General features: G+C 40.9%; 1 protein-coding gene across 2 annotated transcripts in view; it reads right to left on the bottom strand.

The window, feature by feature from the left end:
• Window positions 1-7: 7 nt before the first annotated feature.
• The window catches only part of furina (furin, paired basic amino acid cleaving enzyme a), a 62,903-nt gene continuing 40,793 nt past the window's right edge, over window positions 8-22,117 (bottom strand). For both annotated transcript variants that reach the window (XM_088992595.1, XM_088992596.1), the window contains exons 7-16: window positions 13,236-13,324; window positions 9,262-9,434; window positions 7,109-7,321; window positions 5,856-5,956; window positions 5,457-5,560; window positions 5,122-5,239; window positions 3,881-4,060; window positions 3,671-3,795; window positions 2,962-3,069; window positions 8-664 (exon numbers count right to left, since the gene is read on the bottom strand). In XM_088992595.1, coding sequence (XP_088848721.1) covers window positions 57-664; window positions 2,962-3,069; window positions 3,671-3,795; window positions 3,881-4,060; window positions 5,122-5,239; window positions 5,457-5,560; window positions 5,856-5,956; window positions 7,109-7,321; window positions 9,262-9,434; window positions 13,236-13,324 — 1,819 coding nt within the window. In that variant the 3' untranslated portion in view covers window positions 8-56. The remainder of the gene's footprint in view (window positions 665-2,961; window positions 3,070-3,670; window positions 3,796-3,880; window positions 4,061-5,121; window positions 5,240-5,456; window positions 5,561-5,855; window positions 5,957-7,108; window positions 7,322-9,261; window positions 9,435-13,235; window positions 13,325-22,117) is intronic.

The following is a 22,117-nucleotide window of genomic DNA, read 5'->3' as shown; positions in this document are numbered from 1 at the left end:
TTTGAAAAAAAAAAAAAAAAAAAAAAAAAAGGGGGGGGGGGCAGTAAAGGAATGTATTAAAGAGCACTTTGTGTTTTGATAAAGGCAGTCCTCTCGTTTTGGACATCAAACTCTTCATTTTCCGAGTCCGTGTTGACGGCGTCATCGCCCCACACGGTCGGAATACCGCGGTACGACACCACCCGAGCTCCGCCCAGGTTAAAGCTGCCCGCGAGGCCGCTGCCGGCTTCCAGCGATGGGAGCTTAACGAGAGCGCCCGAGCGCAGCTGCAGGAGGAGGAAGATGCCAGCGAAGACGGCCACGATGGCCATGCAGCTGAGAATGGCCACCGTCGTAGGCAGCCGTGAGCTGAGCTGGGGCTGCGACCCGGCGTCACCCTGACCCACCATGAACCCGCCGGGGGACTCGCGCATGTACTGGGTGACGCGATCGCAGGTGCTCGTGACGGGATTGAGCGATCTGTGAGGAGGGCAGGACAGGCAGGCCTCCGCGCTGAGCCTGCTGCACGTCAGGCAGGGCGGCAGGCACGGCATGCAGGCTGGGACGTAGGCCGGAGCAATGTTGTTGCCCACCGTGTGGTTGAGGGGCTGCAAACCCACAGCGAAGCCGACTGGACATGTTTTCACACAGCTTTGCATATGGAGATAGTAGCCGGCATTACACTCTGCAACGCAGGAAAGGCACAGAAGAAACAGATCAAGGGCAAGCTTCAGAATAGCATTTTGAAATACATCTTGGTGACGCGAGATGGAAAAAGCGAGCTCATACAGTACGGATGGACTTTGACTCATTTTGACAAAGCCTAATAAAAGAATTGTGTCAAAAATGTCTTTCGAAAGATGATTAGAAATACCTTTTTTTACCCCCGTTGGGAATAATGGCGTAACTAACGGCGTTCATTTTTCAGGAGAAAAGTAAAATAATGACTTTACCGAGAGGGACCTTACCATTACTGCATAGCGATTCCGTTGATTATGACAGTCAACTCTTAACAAAATCATTGCCTCGAAAAAAGCTGAGCCATAAAGCTCAATTTACTGTGCAATAATATACAGAGAGAGATAGCAAAACTCCTGGCCAGATTTGATTTCTTTTTAAATTAAGCGTACATTTGGGTCTTAGTTTTGCACTGAAAAGTGTGCAGATATTATTATAAATCAACACCATATTATTGTAAATACAGTGAGACCTTGGTTTACGGACCCCTTGGCTTACGAACTTTTCGGCTTACGAACGTTACATTTATGAAAGTTTTACTTGGCAGACAAACTATTTTTCGGAATAAACACGGAGCTGCCACAATGAGTGATGTGTTGTTCGCGAACGATCGAGCCCGTTCTCCTAACAAGAAAATGGTGGCCACCGTTTTTGTCCTCTATTCTCTGCCCCCAGTCTTCAGTTGAAGCCACGTGATTGGTCAAGAACGCAGCAGTGGGAGATGAGGTTACAGACAGAGAGAGAGAGTGAGGCCGTTCTCCCAAAAATAAAATGGTGTCTTCGGTTAAAGCCATGTGATTGGTCAAGAACCCACAGTGAAAGGGGGGGGTTAAACATTAAAGAGACAGGCAGACAGAGAGAGTGAGAAAACACACACGAAAGGGAGATAACAGATCTTGAAACAAAAAACAGAAGTGTGAGAGTGTGAGAATAGTGAGAAAATGGATAGAAAACAGTTAAAATATATGGGATATTTTCACTGTTTTCTATCCATTTTCTCACTATTCTCACACTCTCACACTTTTGTTCAGGCTCCACAAATAACCCGCACAAGTCATCTGTAAACTTGATACAAAAAGCTATCAACCCAGCTAAACAAATAAATTTTCGGGATACACACTTTTCGCCTTACACACTCTGTCTGAGAACCAATTAAGCTCGTAAACCAAGGTCCCACTGTATGTATTTTTTTTTATTTACACATGTGGCTAGTGGCAATGTTAACTTGGAATACCAAGAATGACTGAGAATGGTCAAATGCTTAAAACGTGGGGATGATGAATAAAAAAAATAATTAAAAATAAATCATGTTAAATAAAAACAGCTGCCAATAAGAAACGCTTTAATTGCAAAAACAAAATGTATCGTTTCTTATTTTTCACTGCTGGGTGTCAGTAATGTTGAACAAATTGACTTCTACGAGCCCATGTTATTATTTGTGAGGGTGAAAGTCATGAAAAACCAACTACAATTTTGTTTTGATACGTTGCAAAATACACTGTTCGTTCTTCATTTGAAAGAAAGCATCCATCCCATCATCCCTCCATGACCTGATGCACTTGCCAGGTTAAATGAATTTGCACTTTGGAAATTTACATTATTACTCGTAAAACAGAACGAGAAATGTAAAGCAAATCAAATCTGTGATTAAAAGATTTGAATTTCTAATCGTGAAAAAAAAAAAGATTAATATACACAACTTCATTTTCAGTGAGGAATTCAAATTGTACAGTTCCGATTTAGTTTATCAAATTAAAGGTTCTTATTAAATAATGAGAATTCAATCGATGTCATTCAGATTCAGTTTTTCCAAGACACTTTTTAGTTTCTGGAGTCGAACATTAAAACCCATGACCCCCGTGAATGGCTTTGTGCAACCTTTCATTTTTTCACTACCCATGTCTGCCTGTAGGGGCCACACTGTCACTATGTCAAATCAGTATTGTTTTCAGTTAAGAGTGTTTGGATTCACTATGAAACAGCAATATGGACTTGATTAGAACAATCTGATGAATTGCTTGAAGCTATCAACAATAGTTTGGGGCTTGGGTCATAACTTCTTCTGCCGGGGGCGGAGTGGCTCTCAGCCATGTCATGCACTCAAATCATCTTTTTAGACTATAACGGGCAACATGGATCAGTGAAGTAGATCAACAAGTTTCACATTGGCCTCCCACTAGAGTACCAGACGCGCTCAACACTTTTCATATCTTCGTATACAACCAGGAAGAGACATCGTCTTACCCAGGCATATTTGTCTGAGGTCCATCATTTTGCAGTTGCTGCTTTCAGCCTGAGAATCATCAGGAGAGCCCGTGCCATATAACACCAGAATGAACTGTGTTAGAGTGCCTGGAAAGAGAGATGAGCCAACCGATATGTTATACTGTACATATATAAAGTATATATCACGGACATGTATTTATATTAAGCTTTCAAGAAAATAAAAATAATGTGGGGAACAAGTAGGCCTGTCATTCTTAGAAGCTTAATAAGCACCCGAGGGTGGATTTTTTTTTCAAGCATATTCTTTAGAAGACTTTCAGATCTTTGCCACGAAGTGACAGAAAATGACACTTTGAAAAGAGCAGCAATTTTCAGACGACCGGATGTCCCTTTGTGTCTAATAACTGTTGGTGAGTGCAAAAGAAACGTGTTTGAGGGTGGGAGGAGGATGGCGGGTTAGGGGGTGGGGTGTTGAGAGGTTCATCTTGACTGCAAGTTTCCTCACTGAGGGGGCAAAGCGGACAATTTCCCAATTTTTAAAGCTTGAACTGTCGTGTATGGTATCAAAATTTCACAACAAAGTATTTCGCAAGAAACATCATCATTCTTGAAGGACATGCTGTTTTTGTTTTATATTGAGATCTCAAGTCCTGTTATAAACACACAAAATGGGAATAATAGCAACAAAAAAACAATCATGGCGTCACATCTAGCAACGAGGCTTTACCGTAGTCACTGGCCCCCGCTACATTCTCAATCTCCAGCGTCCACTTCCCAGAGGGCTTCTCATCCCAAGAGTGGGTGGTCATGAAAGCCCAGTCATTAAAACCCTCTGATGAGTAGTCATGAGGCCTGGAGGAAATCATCACGGGTGTGTTAACAGATTGAACTGACCACTTTGTGTCGGTGTGTACGTGGCAATGGTTTTTGTTTGTACCTGGGGTGGAGCAATGTGGAACGCGTGCCAGCAGGACTAATGAGGTGGATAGCCAGGTTGCCCCTGCGGTTGTACGACAGGGTGAGGCGAGCTTGGACGTGCTCCAGTGAGGTCACGTGATTGTCGCTTCCAAAGCAGGCATCCACACTCTTGTTAACTGACAAATGGCCGCCGATGTTTCTGTCAAAAGATGCCAAATGAAGTCAGAGGTACAGATAGTGTGTTCCATCAGAACTGTTGCAGAAAGCACAATTTCACATTTTGGTAATAATGACGATGTAGCGTCATATGTTTAGGAAATCTGGACACTATAAACTGTCTGGTGTTCATTCTGTTGTTCGAATTTTGACAGATTGCAACAGAGATGCTTAACCCCCCCCCCGCCCCAATTGCTCCCCTTGGTTCAAGTCAGTCTGGGTGAGGTTAACCCTTGAATAAATTTGACTTCCCTGATTGCTGCTCCCAGATGCTTAAACCATCTGCTCGGGAACAAAAGCAAAGCTGTGGATGCTCACACCCACGCAGCCAAGCCACAACAAGTGTCAAACTGTTTTAAGCACTGTATCGAAAATATGGGGAAAAAAATACATCCGTTTTTTTTTTTTTTTTTTTTTTTTTCGTTTGAGTGGGACTTTTGTTAACTTGCTTGGAAAGGTAAGTTTGAAAGACACTTCAAGCAAGCGATGCTGAGCTGATCTTCTGTCGTTTACCTGCCACTCAATTTAACTTGTTCACTGCCATTCCCAAATTTATTCCGGTTTTGGTGTTTCTTGCGGGGGTGCTGATAAAGCGCTGGCCAGACCTATGGCAATGTATTTTCCTTCCACAAGAGGGCAGCATTTGCTTTTTGCTTATGTTCAGCTCTTGCTAAAGCGCTATATAAATCATATGCATGTATTGCATTGTATTTTGGACAGCCTCCTTCATTTCAAGCTCATATAACTCCAGAGCCATATGATTTAGGAATTAACTCTTTTCCTGATGAAAGAAAAGACTAATGTTTCTTATATTGCACATAATGTTTATGTAGTCATACAACTCAATATTCTGTGGGTCCTGGAATTTGAGTGACAATGACAAAAACCCTGGCACTGGAGTGGACATATTTTTGCACATGTCTGGCAGTGAATGAGTTGAACTACGACTGCTTTAAAAAAATGGAAACTTAGGACGCAATCTGTTCTAAATATTTGAATATTATCATTGGCTTTGAAATCGAGTGAGCAGTGTGTTGCACGAACTTTGGCTCGTAGACCATGGTGATAACACATTTTCGTTGTGGTCCCACATTGGTCCATGTCTTTGCCAGTGATACGATTGCGCTGGCATCAAGTAGACCATAGCCGTAGGAATGGCTCACTGCAGGAAATGAGAGAGCAGAGATCAGATGGAAATGAAAGCTGGGCTTCCGAACAAAATAACCTCAACTCAACACACGACACTTCAAGAAATTGAATTGTTTGTTCATTACCTCGGAGGCGCTTCTCTTAATTTCAATTTAGCTTTAGAAGTGCATATAGAATAAAACATTGTACCGAAAAGACACGGCATAGCGACAGGAACTTGAGTTATGTACCTCTGCGCCCAACTCCGTTGGTATTCCAGTCACTGGTGGACAGGTGGGCAGGACGAGACGTTCGCACAACCAGATGTTGCATGTCCCTCCAGGTCAAATTATTACTGGAACAAAATGCAAGCACACATTCTCAACTCACTTTCAAGCCAGATGACTGAAGATCGTCGGTCATTGGGGAAAACTACTGTTTGCAATCATCATAAAAGCATCGCTAAGTTCTCGTGACTCATCAACGTGCTTAATCTTGTCAAAATATCAAATTCTCAGGAAAAAAAAACTGCCATGTGTAAAGAACTGTGTCCATCTAGATCAGTGAATACAAGGACATTTTTTGGATTTCAATCTTAAGACAAAGCTGCTTGTGACGTAAAATTTTGAAAATGATTGATTAGCCCTTACTTTGCCTCAAGAGCCAGAGCAATTATTCCAGCAGCCAGTGGTGCAGAGGCAGAGGTTCCCGTGTGGGAGTCTGTGCATTCAGCCTTAAGATCAGTTGTGATCTGAGAAAGAAAAATAATTACATTAGCCTACATAAGGCTGCTAGGACAGATAGGAAAATTTAATGCGTTAATTGCCACATATTATCTTATTATCAAGTGTATCTGCTGAAAGTCAACACCTTTGAAATATTAAAGGGGAAACGAGGATCTGTTGTTCCTTTCCCTCCATCAATGTGCCCTTTTAGATTAACCCCTTTGCAGAGAAAAAGTCTTAATGTTCAACAGCAGAGGATTTATTCAAGGCGGGTACGATTTACAAAATGTGCAGTAATATGAAGCAAGACTGAAGCAATCTGTGAAAAGACAACAGGTCAGGAAACTAAAATGAAGGACGCTCTCAATTCCGTACATCAAGTGACAACGCAGCCCTATTTGACGAAACAATTTCAACGAACAGTCGGTGAATCACACCCATGTGCACAACCGATCTTCGCAGATAATTAATACGGGGACGGCTGTACAAAAGGCAAATGCTGCACCCTCGTGGGAGGGAAATACATTGCCAGAGGTCTGATAAGTACTTTATCGGCAACCCCTGCAAGAAAAACCAAAACTGCGAATGCCGATCCATGAATGAGTTAATCAATCGCCAAATACTGTGGAAAAACATCATGCGCAGGGAAATTTAGATGCAAGGAGAAGACGAAGAAGACATTCTGAGCAGTTGTTTAAATGTGAAATCACATGCTGTATACTTGATGAGGGGTGTGAAGGGTTCTACACTTCATTTGTTGTATTAAGTCCCATTTAAGCAATCTTGACACCACAGCTATTGCCGCTTCAAAGTTTCTGTTCATGTTCCTTCTGCTGCAACACATGCCACCATGAATAATCACAGAGTAAATGTTTGAATGAGGTGACATTGCAAATAATACGAGCGCTTAAAGGTGAAAAAGAACTTGATAAGCGAAGCCCTTAGCCGCTTAAAATCAAGCACATTATCGCGCAGTCTCCCTTGAAGATTAGGGAAATGAAATGCCGTTTGAGAGCCGCAAATGAGAGTGTAGTACATAGATTGTTTCACACTTTGGAATGACAAAAATACGATGAATTTAACAATGGATGGCGGCGCCCCAAAATTGTATTTATCTAACCCTAGATTTGCAAAGCCAAGAGTTTTTGTAGTCTATGAAAGAGCACGAGAAAACCTACTATTTGCTTCTCGCCGATGTTGCCCGAGCTGTAGGTGGTTGCGAGGGTAGAGGAGCAGGCCTCGCTGTACCAGGGGATGAGACCATTCTGTGTGGAGCTGCTGATGGATAAGGTGTAGATGCTGTTGGTGTAGCCGTCACAGTTACAGCTGTCCTTATCTCTCCCGCCATTTCCGGATGCCCACACAAAGATTGAGCCCAAACCGCCCCGACCCTGTTTAGAAAGTTTAGAAAAGACATATTTAAAGAAACAGTCTTTCTTTCAACATGAACAAAAAGGTAAAAATTCCATAACATCATGGGCTATTTTAAAATGAAGATGTTAACTCATTCACTGCCAGATGATGTGCAAAAATGTGTCCACTCCAGTGCCAGGGTTTTTGTCATTTTCATTCAAATTGCAGGACTCACAGAATATTGAGTTTTAGGATTATATAAACATTCAATACAGCGTTAGAAACCTTAGACTGTCTTCTTTAATGAGTAGAAAAGGAGTTAATTCCCAAGTTATATGGGTCTGGAGATATCTGAGCTTGAAATAGGGGCGGCTGTACAGAATAGCGCTCCAATAACTGAAACTGTAACAAAGCGCTAACATGGATTAAAGGCAAATGCTGTCCCCTCGTGGAAGGGAAAAAACTGCCAGAGGTCTGACCAGCACTTGATCGGCACCGTCTGCAAGAAAAACCAAAACCCAAGCAAATTCTGGAATGGGAATGAATGAGTTAAGGTCATTTCGGAAATTAAAAGCAGGCCAAAATCAGACGACAAGCAGGACTGACTGACCCAATTACTGCAATATACAATCCAAACTCAGTGCTTCAAGTGCAATCATTCATCTATATTGTATTGAGTGGCAGGGTTTCTGCAAATTGATCCAACCTGTACACGAGCCGCCCACTGCCAACTGGGAGTGCGGTCACTGCAGCAATCACCAAAGTAGTCTGTCAGCAGCAGTCCCAAATCAGTTTTATGGCGCATGCTTCCGATCCCCACAGTTCATAAAGAGGCTGTGGGTCATTGCTTGACTGTATTTATGCATGTCGTGTAGATGTGAGAGCCTCGGTGGGATGTGTTGGCTGATCAATCTCTTTTTACATGACACGGTCCAATGTAGTAAAACAAGAGGGGCTACCAAGTGCAGGCCTGTTTACAAGACGTACAGGACCAAGCGCAAATCGACAGTCTTGATTTGTTGCTTCAGGTGAGAACACCAAACAAGTTGGATCTTGAAAGCCAAGATCCAACACAGAATATAAAATTGCATTCTTTTGAAGATCCTCACATCACATTTTTAGAACAATCTTTTTTTCAGTTGCAAAGAGCCTAATGCCCGTTTCTTTTCCTTTCACCCTCCACATACATAGTGACACCGGATGACCTTGCAGTCGTCAAAAGGGACCCAATGTGTGTGTGAGCCGCTTAAAACTAGCAGATGTGCTTGTCGCAAGTGTGAATGTTTAGGAAGTCAGCATTCATGAAATGTCCCCGAAAACAGCACAGTGCAGGTTGCAAAATGGCACGTTGCTCCTCTGAGACTGACAGCTGATGCAAAGTTTGGGAAGCTGTAAATTGTCATCGGCTGTCATTTTTCTTGAATTGAGTGGGCATGTAGCAACCACAAAAATAGGTACGTGCCTAAAGAATGTATTAGGATTCAACATCACAACAGCACCAAATAAAAATCAGAGCATTTTGCAAGCCAGGGCTTTTATCGGATATTGCATTCAATCCACAAACTGGATCTGATGCATAAAATTGGGAGGGGGTGCCGGGGGGTATGTAATGGAAGGGCAGCTTTATGTCAATATGCACTTGCTACAAGAGTTTTGAGGTAAAATAATAAATAAATTAAACTTGAATCAGTTGGTTTCAAATACAGGTTCATGCAACAGTTCCTCATCCAACCACATTTAATTTCATTCGGTTCAGATTTCATTTTCATCATTTTCCTGACTGGTGGCTTTCAAAGCACATTCCCTTCAATTCATAAATCGTCAGGGTCAAATACAGCTTTGTTCCTCATGCTTTTGTCCTCTCATGCTTGAACAGTTCTATTAGAGCGTTGAAAGGAAGCCACACACAAGCAGTAAATTATTTCTCTCAGACAAATGACAACCCCCGCCATTGACTCACCCAACCACAAATACACACCTCAGTAACTCCACGGAGAAAGGCCTCTTTGGCGAGTTTAGCAGGCCCATCCACCGTTTTGCCATCGTCCTCTGGGCCCCAGCTTGCGCTGTAGATGTGAATGTGTTGGGGGTTCAGGCTGAGAGACTGAGCTTCCACCATGTCTGTCACCTCGCCATCCAGCATGCGCACACCTGTATTAGTGTTCATATACACAAGTACAACTTTAAGTGTAATTTTGGTATACTTGTCACTACAAGGGTGAGCTCTGCAGCAGTTAATTTTAATAATAGATCAAACAAATTATTGTACAAAAGGGACACTGACGATGACTTGTATCCAAAGTGCTTATGTTATCTTATTTTTTTGGTGATATTCCAAATTGTTAACTGTTCGTCGTAAGAAAAGCAAAACAATTCCATAACACGCATTCCAAAACTAATTTAACATATTTTCCCCTTGACAAAATGCTGCTCTATTCCAAGGAAGCAAGTACCATCACAGTGACATCCGGCAAAAGCATCAAACGGAACTTTGAAGCATTTCTGTGGTAGCATCAATTTCTTTGCAAATGTTTTATCATGCACAAAGTAGCTTCAAAGTATCCCTAGGCCCCTGATAATGTCATAAATAAGACATGGAGGTTCAATGTGGGCATGCCTACAAACACTTTTTTGAAGAAATTATGTCAAATTACTATCTGAGCGTTAAGTGGGAACATTATTTGTCTATCATTAGACACTTTGGACAGCGTATGCATTCATCAGTGTAATGTTCAGTGAACGCATGGCATGCCACTGTGGCCAGTGCCAGGACATATTTCATGCTTGAAGCCCAAAATTGGCAATCATACATTCGACTCTAAAAATTGGGTTATTTCTAAACATGTTTATTGAGCTGGGAATGCATTCTTCAGTGCCAAGAACAATTTTGCAAGGTAAAAGGAAGGAGAAGACTACTGACACTGCCGTTTACCTCATCTTCCTGAAGAATCTGGGATGGTAAATGGCAGGCAAACGTGAACTTGTACATGAATGCATTTTGTTTCAACTCATCCTGACTCGACTGTTCGGAACACAACTTCACAGATGATACATTTGTGAAGGCTCCTCTACTTATGAGACCACACACAGCACACCTTTTATCTTAATGAGAGTGTATGTGATATCCCCGCAAGGCATGTAGAATGATAAAGATAAATGATAAAGATGATGAAGATGATAAAGATGAGCTGGGTGCCGTTCTTCGGTGAGGGGTCCAAATTTGACTGACGGCTGATAGTGGCATGCTGAATAGATCAGCAGAGATGAAATGACAGAATAATGAACGCCTGAAAACTACAATTGAAGATATCCTTTAAACACATGCATTAGAGTTGTCTGACTAATTTATCATGAGTAAACTATCCTAAAATGTTTCTATTTTTGATTCATGCCTAAAAAGGGAAAAGCGGAGGGCATCCTATAAAGAAATTGGCTCTAAGAAAAATAACACTGAAAAAAGGCTACAAAAACCTATTTAGAAGAAATGCATATGAAACGTCACCGCTGCTTTATGCATCTTACAGAATTATGTAAAAAACACGTTTTAACAGTGTTAAATTCTATTCCAGACAACATTTCATAACTTTGCTGCTGTGAATTTGGAATTTCTCCCCTGTGAGAGTAATAAAGGTTTACTTCCCTCATCTTCCCAACTTTTATGCCTGCTATCCTGCTACGAACATGAAGAAATTGTTTAAAATTAATGATGTCATAAGATTGTCAGGAAACACATGAAATCCAAAGAAACTTTGTTATCATTGATAAAAGCAATGATTCCAAGGTTTGTGTCTTTTTGCCTGGCACCACTCAGCCCCAGACCATGCATCAATTATATAGCCTGTTTCAAGCATCTGGGCCATATCCTCATTGTGGTTGTGTTGTTCGACATCAGAGCAGAGCATTCTAAACTTTGTATCAATGTGTTTTCTGTTTACTAGACGTCACCCAGAGTCGATGATGTGGCATAAAAAAACAAAGCCCTTCTGTTGCGAGTTAAAAATCTCCAAAGTCCTTCTGTTCTGAGTTAAAGGACAACCGACGTCACTTTATTGTTTCCTAACTGACAGCAGAAAAACGTTTTATAGCATCTAAAATACCCAAAACACGCAGTATGATATTTTTTGTCAAATGCAAAACACCAATAAAAATGACTTAAAGTGTGTAAAAAGAACTTCAATTTGAAACCGGAAGTGGCCAGTTTCAGAAGGTCCCGCACCCATGTTCATGGTGTCATGGCAAGATGTCTTGCCTTGCTCTAGAATCAAAACAATGGCTTCAGATTCGGAGAATATGCTTTCTTGTTACTCATCCAGTTATGAATATGATTCAAATAGTTCTGAAGAGGAAAGCATGCATGTTTGCAATCGATTAAAGAATTTAGTCCGTGCCATTTTGAGGCAACATTGGGGGGAAATGTATCACCATAAAAGAGGCAGAAAATGGCGACCAAGCTCCGTGTGAGGAATTAATCAGCCCGTTTCCACAGGCTGATAAATTCCTTACATGGAGCTTGGTCGCCCTCTTCTGCCTGTTTTTGGTGCAACATGATGTTTTTAGACCAAACAAGTACAGCAAAATGCATTGACGTGATGAAAGGACTGCTACAATGTGTCCTTTTTCGGTCAGGGGCGTTCCTTCAGTGACGTAGGGTGAGGACTCGTCACCAACTTAAAAGCAAGACTTCCAGAATATTCAGCGCAAGTCTTAAAACGTAAAATATAGCTATATGCGGTGGAATCTTTGTAAAGTACGCTCAGTAGTCATTTGAAGCATTTTAGAAATTATGGACACAACTTGTCCGGAGACGTCGGTTGTGCTTTAAGAGACAACTGCATTGCCATGTCAGTTCACATCAAGTGACAGTTATTTGTACAGATCAGACATCTGTACAATATTTCCACTATTTGACGACCCTGCCATTAAATTATATGCAAACTAGCTGCTGGGCATTGCTGAACAAGAATAAGAATATGGTTGTTGACATTTTGCTGACAACAACGAGGAGTTGAAAACATTTGACGATATATCACAACCGCTGTGGCCATGGAAGACAACGTTTGAGTCTTCATAGGAAAAAAAAATGCATTCAGTTATTTCAAAAGTATCCTGAAAAATATACATTAGGAAATGCCAGGGGAGTCTTGAATTATGTTACAGTTTAACAATAGATGTAAAGTTAATTTCATGAATGTTTTCTTTTTGGTTAGCAAAACAAGGCTTTGATATGTCATATTTAAATCCACATCAAGCAGTTTGACCAGGAATTAAATCATCTATTATTGAATCATTCGGGGTAAAATTTACACAAAAATATGATAATCAACAGTGGCCGACAGGGAAGAAAACGCTGCAAAAAAAAATCATAAACATATAAATCAAAAAGAAATTCAATCACAAAATGGAGGAATGTTGCAATCACAGGAAAAAAGTGGAAACGCTGATTTAAAACTATACAACAAATGCAAAACAAAACCAAACAACAACAAACCTGCAGGGTCCCCTAGTGGCTTGACAAATTTCCATTTAGTGGTATGAATTTGCGGGTTTTTTTGCCTTTGTTTTTGGATTTGTGTTTGGAATATTTTCAGCTTTTTTGCATTTGTTTTGTTGTTTGTAATGTTTGCGTCCACTTTGTTGCTGTGATTGCAGCATTTCTTCCATGTGTTGTGCATTTTTGCATGCATGTGTTTGTTTTTTGTTTGTGATGTTCCTGTGTCTGCAGCATTTGGCCGTTTGCAGCATTTTTTTAGTTCCAGTGTTTTGGTTTTGCAATTGTTTGTTGTGTGTGTTCATTTTTTTGTGCCAGAACCCCCTGTGTTTGTGGCGCGCTTGCCTCCGTTGGCCACTGTAATCATTAGTCTGCCGAAACCATTATGTTCACCAAACAAGGTGGTCAGTACTTGCTGATGTTTATCACAACCAAGTATTTACGACTGGCTGCACAGGACATACCTCCAATCTTGGCATTATAAGCCACACCGACTCCACAGATGCCATTGTTGGCTACTGCTGCTACCTCTCCTGCACACCGAGTTCCATGCCTAAAAAAAGGGAAAAAAAATGTACAAATGGAAAAATAGCGTTGAAAAGAAGAAACATGTTTCAAAAAAGATTGTAAACTGTGCATGAGGATTCCTCCTGCACCTTGGCAAAGTCCTGGACGATGTGTTTCCTCTCTTTGTCTGAACACAGCATTATGTGCTTGCAAATTTAGTGTTGTGCGTGCGTGTGATGTTAGAGGGTGTATGAAAAATGCTTGAGAAATAAAGGTTTGATGGACTGATTACTGTACTTGCTTGTTTGTTTGATTTATAGGGCTGGGTAATGCACTCAGCCAATAATGTTACTTGTAAGAGGACCAAATTTTCTGATGTGAAAAACGCACCCAAAAGCCTTGATTTTCTTCAAAAGACGAACCTGTGCCTTATACGCAGGTGCACCTTATATGTGAAGTAATATTGAGCCACAACAGGTCTCGCAACTCCTGTCAGCAGCCAATGACTACATTCCTCCCCACCGCACCTCCCATAGAAGTAGTGCATAACCCCAGCTTCTATTGTAGCGTCTTATGACGTGGTGTGCCTTATAGTCTGGTGCGCCTTATACAGTAAAGTCTCGTTATATCGATATCGGTTATATCGATAGTACCGCTTATTACGATACTATTTTCATTTCCCTTGCACATTTCTAGTCTTTTTATGTATAATTAGTACCGTTTAGTACGATACCCGGTTATTATGATAATCCGGTTATTACGGTGCTCCTTTTCATCCCCCGCCGGCCATTTTTGTTGTTTATATCGATATATCCGTCGCGCCATTGGTCAACTTGGTCACGTGTCTTCTTACGTGAGCCGCCATCGGTCGCGCCATTGGTCGACTTGGTCACATGAGCCGCCATCGGTCGCGCTATTGGTCGACTTGGCCGTGTGACTTTGTCACGTGACACGCCATCGGTCGCGCCATTGGTCAACTTGGTCACGTGTGGTCACGGTCGCGCCATTGGTCGACTTGGTCAGGTGACTTGGTTACGTGCCCAGCACCCGTGTAGCAGAGCCATTTTCATTTTCAGACGCTAGCTCGTGTGTAGCAGACGAGATTGAAGTGTTTGTGTTAAAAGGTAAAAATGGGAAGCAGAAGAAGATTGATGACTTTTTTTAAATTGTATACATAATACAGTAAGATGTAAGCGTTGCAGTTTCCCTGTTGTGTTATGTAAATGCCCACTGTACTGTATATGAATGCAATCGTTTTTTGCAACAATGTTTCTTGTTTTGTCTGCTGAAGCGCGATGATTTTGAAAATTATTAACATTCCATACTGTGTATTAAAGGACAGCCGATGTCACTTTTTATTCAAATGCAAATAAAAATGACTTCACGCCAAGACGTCTTGCATTGCTTGTGAATCCAAACAATGGCTTCAGATTCGGATAATATGCTTTCTTGTTACACATCCAGTTATGAATATGTTTCAAATACACTGTAGTTCTGAAGATTAAAGCATACATGTTTACAATCATTAAAGAATTATATGTGCCATTTTGAGGCAACATTGGGGGAACATCTATGGCGCTTGGCTGCCCTCTTTTGGCGGCTTTTGTTTAATGCAGTTCGGCGCAGGATTGGATATATCGATAGTCCCGGTTATATCGATATTTTTTCGGACTCCCTTGAATATCGATATAACGAGACTTTACTGTATATGGAAAAAGTTTGAAAATACAGCATTCATTGGGGGTGTGCCGTGTACTCCAGCGCGCCTTATACACCGGAAAAGAAATATGATAAGAGGGGCACACGGAGACAAAACAAATGTATGAAGGAAAGTTATTGCCTTTGATTTCTTTATACAAACCCAAATTACGATTTGTTTAAAAAAAACAAGAAATGAAATTATTAAGCCACTGAGTGAATGCATGATGCATTTGGAACCCACCAGAAATGTTAACCTTGGAGTGTGTGTGTGGAGCACACAAAAAAATCAGTTAAAGGCAGGATAAAAACATCTCCTGTGCATGTGACATGAATTTCTGTGAATACCATTTGCCATTTTAACAAACAGCGTCCTTCATTATTCCCAAGCCTCTGTTGTGATATACTGTACCTTGCTGGAGGCCCTGCGATGTTCCGAGCAAGGTCCAACAGACTACCTGATCAGCACATTCCAGTCAGGTGCATTCCCTTTGTTGGCCTGATGGACACATATTCCAAATGCCCTTCAAAATATAACGCCTCGTTGCCGTTTAATCAGCCCAAAAGAGAAAACCCAGTCGGTGTGCCAAATCAAGCAGGACAAAAGAGAAACTATTGTACAAGCAAATGTTAATCCAGCCACATTAGGCCAACTTGATGACTTGATCATAAAGAGTGCAGCATTTCAGGTTAAAATGACCACAAACGCTAACATTTATTTCAGACTATTTGAATCTTTTATGTGTATTATGCGAGCTCAGGGAGGGGATGTCGTCCATTTTCAGTCACAGCCAATTACTTTTTGCTACACAGCAGGAGAAATGCAGGATGACAACACACACACAAAAGGTAAAAGTAAACCCACACACATCATTTTGGCAATTTCCAAGGACATTTTATCTAAAGCACTTTCCCAAAATACATTCTGTTGGGGCACCGCTGCAGTTGTGCAGCATGCATGCTTGGTTGGGATGAGTCTTATTTTCATCAGCAGATAAATGATAAGCATTCAAGCAAACCTTTTCAAACTAAGCTTTTGACACATTCATTACAGACATGAACATGATCGATGATTTTATGGAACACAAATGCTATCAGAGAGATAGATAGATTCATTTGTTGGATTAGGAATCTGATTGTGAAAAGATATGCATGCAGGACCACTATGCACAACTGTAAAACAGCACTGATTTGTCAAAGCAACCATTTACACAGTCACATTCTTTTATTTGAGAATAACGACAAGGCGACTTGGTTAGTACCAAGCATCCGGGAAGGCACGTTTCATACAAAAAAATTCAGCTGCTCCTTTGATACGGTTAGATTTCTAACATGTTTGATTTAAGAGATAAATAAATATAACAATCCTTAGTTGTTTTCTATTTCAGTGTACTTTCGGGGTATGTGAGCAAATTGCAGGGGCACACTTGAGAAAATTTAATAATTTCCCAATTCAATAAGATATGGCACAGTCAAACTAAAATCTGCTAGGCAATGCAAGTGTCTCATTTATGTATGCTCAGATGATGTTTAAAAAGGACACAAATCTACCACAGCAGCTCTGAATTATAGCTGGTCGGTGTTTTGTTCCTGATATTTAAAGTTGAAATGCATGTTAACCATAGTGTCTCTTTTAATCAAAGGCGTGCCCTTGTTTTGTGGTAAATGATGAAAGAGTTACATACTACAAAGAGTTTATTTCATTTTTTTCAAACTACTGTACTTTATTTGTCAGACAACATATTTTCATCTTTAGAATAAATTGGAAGACAATGCTCAATAATTAAGTTTTCATTTGACAAACTAAATGAATTATGTCATAATCAGCAGTTAACGTACCAACATTTGGAACATGGTTTGCGTTAGTCTGCAGAATCTTCCCAACATCAGTCGTGCTAAATATGTTTCTGATCATTTTTATCTCGTAAAAAACAAAACAACCAATGAAATTTTAGATAACCATTCTGGTGTGCTTGTAAGCCACAAAAACAGGCTACCAAAAACACAGAAATCTATAGACGAGCTCTTTTACCAACTTTTTCATTGGGTGATGAATGACGATGCACCCCAAATACATAGTGGCATTCATTAATGGACTGTGACGAAGGCGTACCAATAATATGGGCTTGTGACTGGCTTTTTACCGCTGCTATAAAATGGAAATGTCCTTTTTTTAGCTACACCCAAAAAGGTGGTTGATTTTGGAACGTTAGTAAATGCAGCACTGAACGATGTCAAGATAGCTGTTCGCATGACTATTTTTGGAGCATGTCGGCATTTGTATTTTAACTTGTCATGTCTTGTCTCTATTTCCCGCAGAGAACTCATCATACATAGCTCTAAATCCAACATTGACTATTTCAAAAAAATCCTGCATGCTATTTAGGCTACTTGATTTTTTTTTTTACCAATGGGTATTGATGTTTATATGGCTGTGAGAGCCGGTTCACAGGTTGCCATACGAGAGCCGGCATAGAGTCAACTAGGAATACATCTGATAGGCATTGCACATCTGACTTTGAAAAATGAAAAGATTTTTTGATTTGCTACATCAGGAATAACACAGCGTGTTAATAAAACATGAATAATGAATATAGTTCTTTTAAATCACGTTGACATCCTCCGCAGTCAACCGCGAAAGAGATGAGCCAAGTAGTTGAGGAATACATAAATAAATTCAGAAAATGCACATTTGTAAACCACGACTCGAAGGGAACTTTGAAAAAATAAACATAAACAAGAGGATGAATGGTCACATTGCTACCAAGCCATCCTCGATGCAGCCCATATGTTGGGAAAGAAAGACGGCTTTATGGAGGTGAACAGTTGCCCTTTCTGCAAGGGGAACAGATCTGTTCAGTCTAACGCAAACTTGTAGAATTTTCCTGCCCACTAGTTGTTTACACACACATCTGCACGGCCCACTGTAAGGAAAGAGACACGAACGCGCCACAAACATGGTATCTTGCATTTGCTCTTGCCACGGGTAAGGCATAAGGAAGCTGGGTGGCAAGAGATAAGGCCTGAGATCAGCCAAGGTGAGACAGCGATGCCGCAAGTGAGAAACATCAATAGGAAGTGTCTTAGCTGGGCTCTCAGCCACCAGAGTCTGACTTGGCAGGAGTGTCAAAGTATGTGGCTCCTTCAGCGCGAGGTTCACCCACATTTGTCTGAGATTAGTTTTTTTAGATTTTGACAGATGGGGAATCATTTCCAGTTCCCCAACACCATTATATTTACAAAACAAAATGTAAAAATGCTTTAAGAGGCAAATGTGTGTCACTTAGATATTTATAATATTAATATTTTTATATATATTATATACATAAAATAGTACATATATATATCTTGTTATATCGATATCGGTTACATTGATAGTACTGCTTATTTCGATACTATTTCTATGAACGCAAGGAGAAAATTTACATGCCGCAGGATCGGATATATCGATATTTTTTCCGACTCCCGAGAATATCGATATAACGAGACTTTACTATATATATATATATATATATATATATATATATATATATATATATATATATATATATATATATATATATATATATAAAAAAATATTTATTGAACAATGGATGTAGCCCATATGCATACAGACACAAAACACACAAAGTGCTTGTATTGTCACTGTATCCAATATTCCACCAGTCAGAATATCAGTCAAAACATCTTTAAAACAGCTGGTAGTGAAAATGGCTGTAAATCTTTAAAACAGCTGGTAGTGAAAATGGCTGTAATTGTAAAAATGGCTGAAATTATATATTGACTACCGTATTTTCCGGTGTATAAAGCGCACCGGAGTATAAGGTGCACCCCCAATGAATGGTATACAGTACTTTTGCTATTATGGGACCGAAAAAGACCACACAACAGGCTAGTGTTAAGTCGAAGAGGAAGTAAAAGAATAAAATTATGGTCGAGCAGAAGAAGGAAATCATCGAAAAACACGAACGAGGTGTTGGCTGGCCGACTAATTTTTGTCACCCCCTTTCAATGAGTGCGGACGTGGTTAGTTATCGAGGATACTTTTGCTATTATGGGACCGAAAAGATCCCACCGCAGGCTAGTGTTAAGCCGAAGAGGACACAAAAGAAAAACTTCTGTTGATTTGAATGAATGAAAAGCAGCTAGCAGGGGACAGTTTGAGGGAGGGTATCATCGCCGAGAAAGCACGGCAACTTCACTCAGATATCATCAAGAGGCAACCTGGAAGTTCGTCATCCATTGCAAATCCCATCACAAAGGTAAATAAAACGACTATTATACAGTACAGTTTATTTCTTCAATTACAACCCAAAGCACATTTATTATACATAAAATAAGGTATATTTTGTGTAGTTTTAAGCCTTATTTAGTAGAAAATTATGACTTATGGGGACCTGGGAACTAGGATTATTCTCATTTTAATGGTTTCTTACGAGAAATACATGTTTGGAAGATTAACTTTTTGCCTTAAAAGATGAACTTTTCGCCTAACACACGCAATTAAGTTCGTAAGCTGACGTACCACTGTACTGTATAAGGCGCACCGGACTATAAGGCATACCTTCAATGAATGAAAAAAGTTTTCCAAATATGATATATAACCATATAAACATATTCCAAATATAATATATAAAGATATAAATGCTTTCCAAATACAGTAAAGTCTCGTTATATCGATATCGGTTATATCGATAGTACCGCTTATTACGATATTATTTTCGTTTCCCTTGCACATTTCTAGTCTTTTTATGTATAATTAGTACCGTTTAGTACGATACCCGGTTGTTTCGATAATCCGGTTATTACGGTGCTCCTTTTCATCCCCCGCCGGCCATTTTTGTTGTTTACATCGATATATCCGTCGCGCCATTGGTCAACTTGGTCACGTGTCTTGTTACGTGAGCCGCCATCGGTCGCGCCATTGGTCGACTTGGTCACATGAGCCGCCGTCGGTCGCGCTATTGGTCGACTTGGCCGTGTGACTTTGTCACGTGACACGCCATCGGTCGCGCCATTGGTCAACTTGGTCACGTGTCTTGGTTACGTGTCACGCCATCAGTCGCGCCATTGGTCGACTTGGTCAGGTGACTTGGTTACGTGCCCAGCGCTCGTGTAGCAGAGCCATTTTCATTTTCAGACGCTAGCTCGTGTGTAGCAGACGAGATTGAAGTGTTTGTGTTAAAAGGTAAAAATGGGAAGCAGAAGAAGATTGATGACTTTTTTAAATTGTATACATAATACACGTCTGTGTAAGCTCTCAGTCGTACAGGAGTGGTCCATCGATGAGAAGGTTTCTTCAGCCGTCATCTGTACAAAAGTGAAGGTTTCGGACGTTTCGCCTCCTATCCAAGAGGCTTCGTCAGCGAACTAAAGTCTGACTGGTCGTAAATGGGGCCGATACGACCAGTCAGACTTTAGTTCGCTGACGAAGCCTCTTGGATAGGAGGCGAAACGTCCGAAACCTTCACTTTTGTACAGATGACGGCTGAAGAAACCTTCTCATCGATATACATAATACAGTAAGATGTAAGCGTTGCAGTTTCCCTGTTGTGTTATGTACATGCCCACTGTACTGTATATGAATGCAATCGTTTTTTGCAACAATGTTTCTTGTTTTGTCTGCTGAAGCGCGATGATTTTGAAAATTATTAACATTCCATACTGTGTATTAAAGGACAGCCGATGTCACTTTTTATTCAAATGCAAATAAAAATGACTTCACGCCAAGACGTCTTGCATTGCTTGTGAATCCAAACAATGCATTCAGATTCGGATAATATGCTTTCTTGTTACACATCCAGTTATGAATATGTTTCAAATACACTGTAGTTCTGAAGATTTAAGCATACATGTTTACAATCATTAAAGAATTATATGTGCCATTTTGAGGCAACATTGGGGGAACAAAAAAAGGGAGCTAATGGCCAGCTCCGTTTCTTATATGGCGCTTGGCTGCCCTCTTTTGGCGGCTTTTGTTTAATGCAGTTCGGCGCAGGATCGGATATATCGATAGTCCCGGTTATATCGATATTTTTCGGACTCCCTTGTGTATCGATATAACGAGACTTTACTGTATAAGGCACAACACATTATAAGGCGCTACAGTCAAGGCTGGGGTTATGCACTACTTGTTTTACAGGGGGAAATGGAGTCGGTGGCTGCTGACAGTAGTGGCGAGACCTGTTGTTACTCAATATTACTTCACATAAAAGGCACAGGGCGGCCCGGTAGACGAGTGGTTAGCACATCTTCACAGTGCAGTGGTTGCTGGTTCGAGTCCCGGTCCGGCCTCCCTGTGTGGAGTTTGCATGTTCTCCCCGGATCCGAGTGGGTTTTGTCCGGGTCCTCCCACACCTGGCAGGCAGATTGACCACTCCAAATTGTCCCTTTGTGTGAGTGTGAGAGTGACTGTTGTACATCTTTGTGTGCCCTGCGATTGGCTGGCAACCAATCAGGGTGTCCCCCACCTCGTGCCAGAAGACAGCTGAGATAGGCTCCAGCACCCCCTGTGACCCTAATGAGGAATAAGCGGTATGGAAAATGGATGGATGGATGGATAAAACACACACCTTCGTATAGTGTGGGGTCATATTTTGAAGAAAATCAAGGCTTTTGGGTGTGCCTTATCCACAGGAAAATAGGGTAAATACACAAAATATCCTCTTTTATGTTGTTTTTTTTCCTTCAAGTTGAGGTCTCTTGTTTGCAAAGCCGTGCTGTGTTTGACGCTCACCTATGCGTGAGCATTATATTGCCTGTCGCCAGAATTTCAAGTAAAAGATGAAATAACCTCAGGCAAGGGCAAGTCGCAAGTCATACAGAGGGATGGACTGTAAGTGGGTTCATTCAGAGCCAAAGGATGGGCTCGTTTTCATTAATTCTGATGACTTCATTCCATCAATTCTCTGCAAGACATCGCTGTGCTGGTAAACAACCTCGAATGCCACATGCAGAGGCCACCTCAATAAATCCGTTTTCTTCACACATTCTTTTATCCGATGGGCCGATTTACTCTTCCTTTTCAAGCTCTATAGTATTAAAATGGCCGTGGCACAGAGAGAAAAAAGGTCACTCCAATTATGGAAATGAGCGCTGGGCTCATTACAGGGAGCAAATGCACATTTTCGGAATGTGTGAA

Source organism: Hippocampus bargibanti, linkage group LG03, assembly GCF_051943395.1.
Source record: "Hippocampus bargibanti isolate YZ-2025 linkage group LG03, ASM5194339v1, whole genome shotgun sequence".
Classification (NCBI taxonomy): Eukaryota; Metazoa; Chordata; class Actinopteri; order Syngnathiformes; family Syngnathidae; genus Hippocampus; species Hippocampus bargibanti.
Note: the sequence above shows the minus strand (reverse complement) of the source record. Positions and strands in the feature narration are given on the sequence as shown.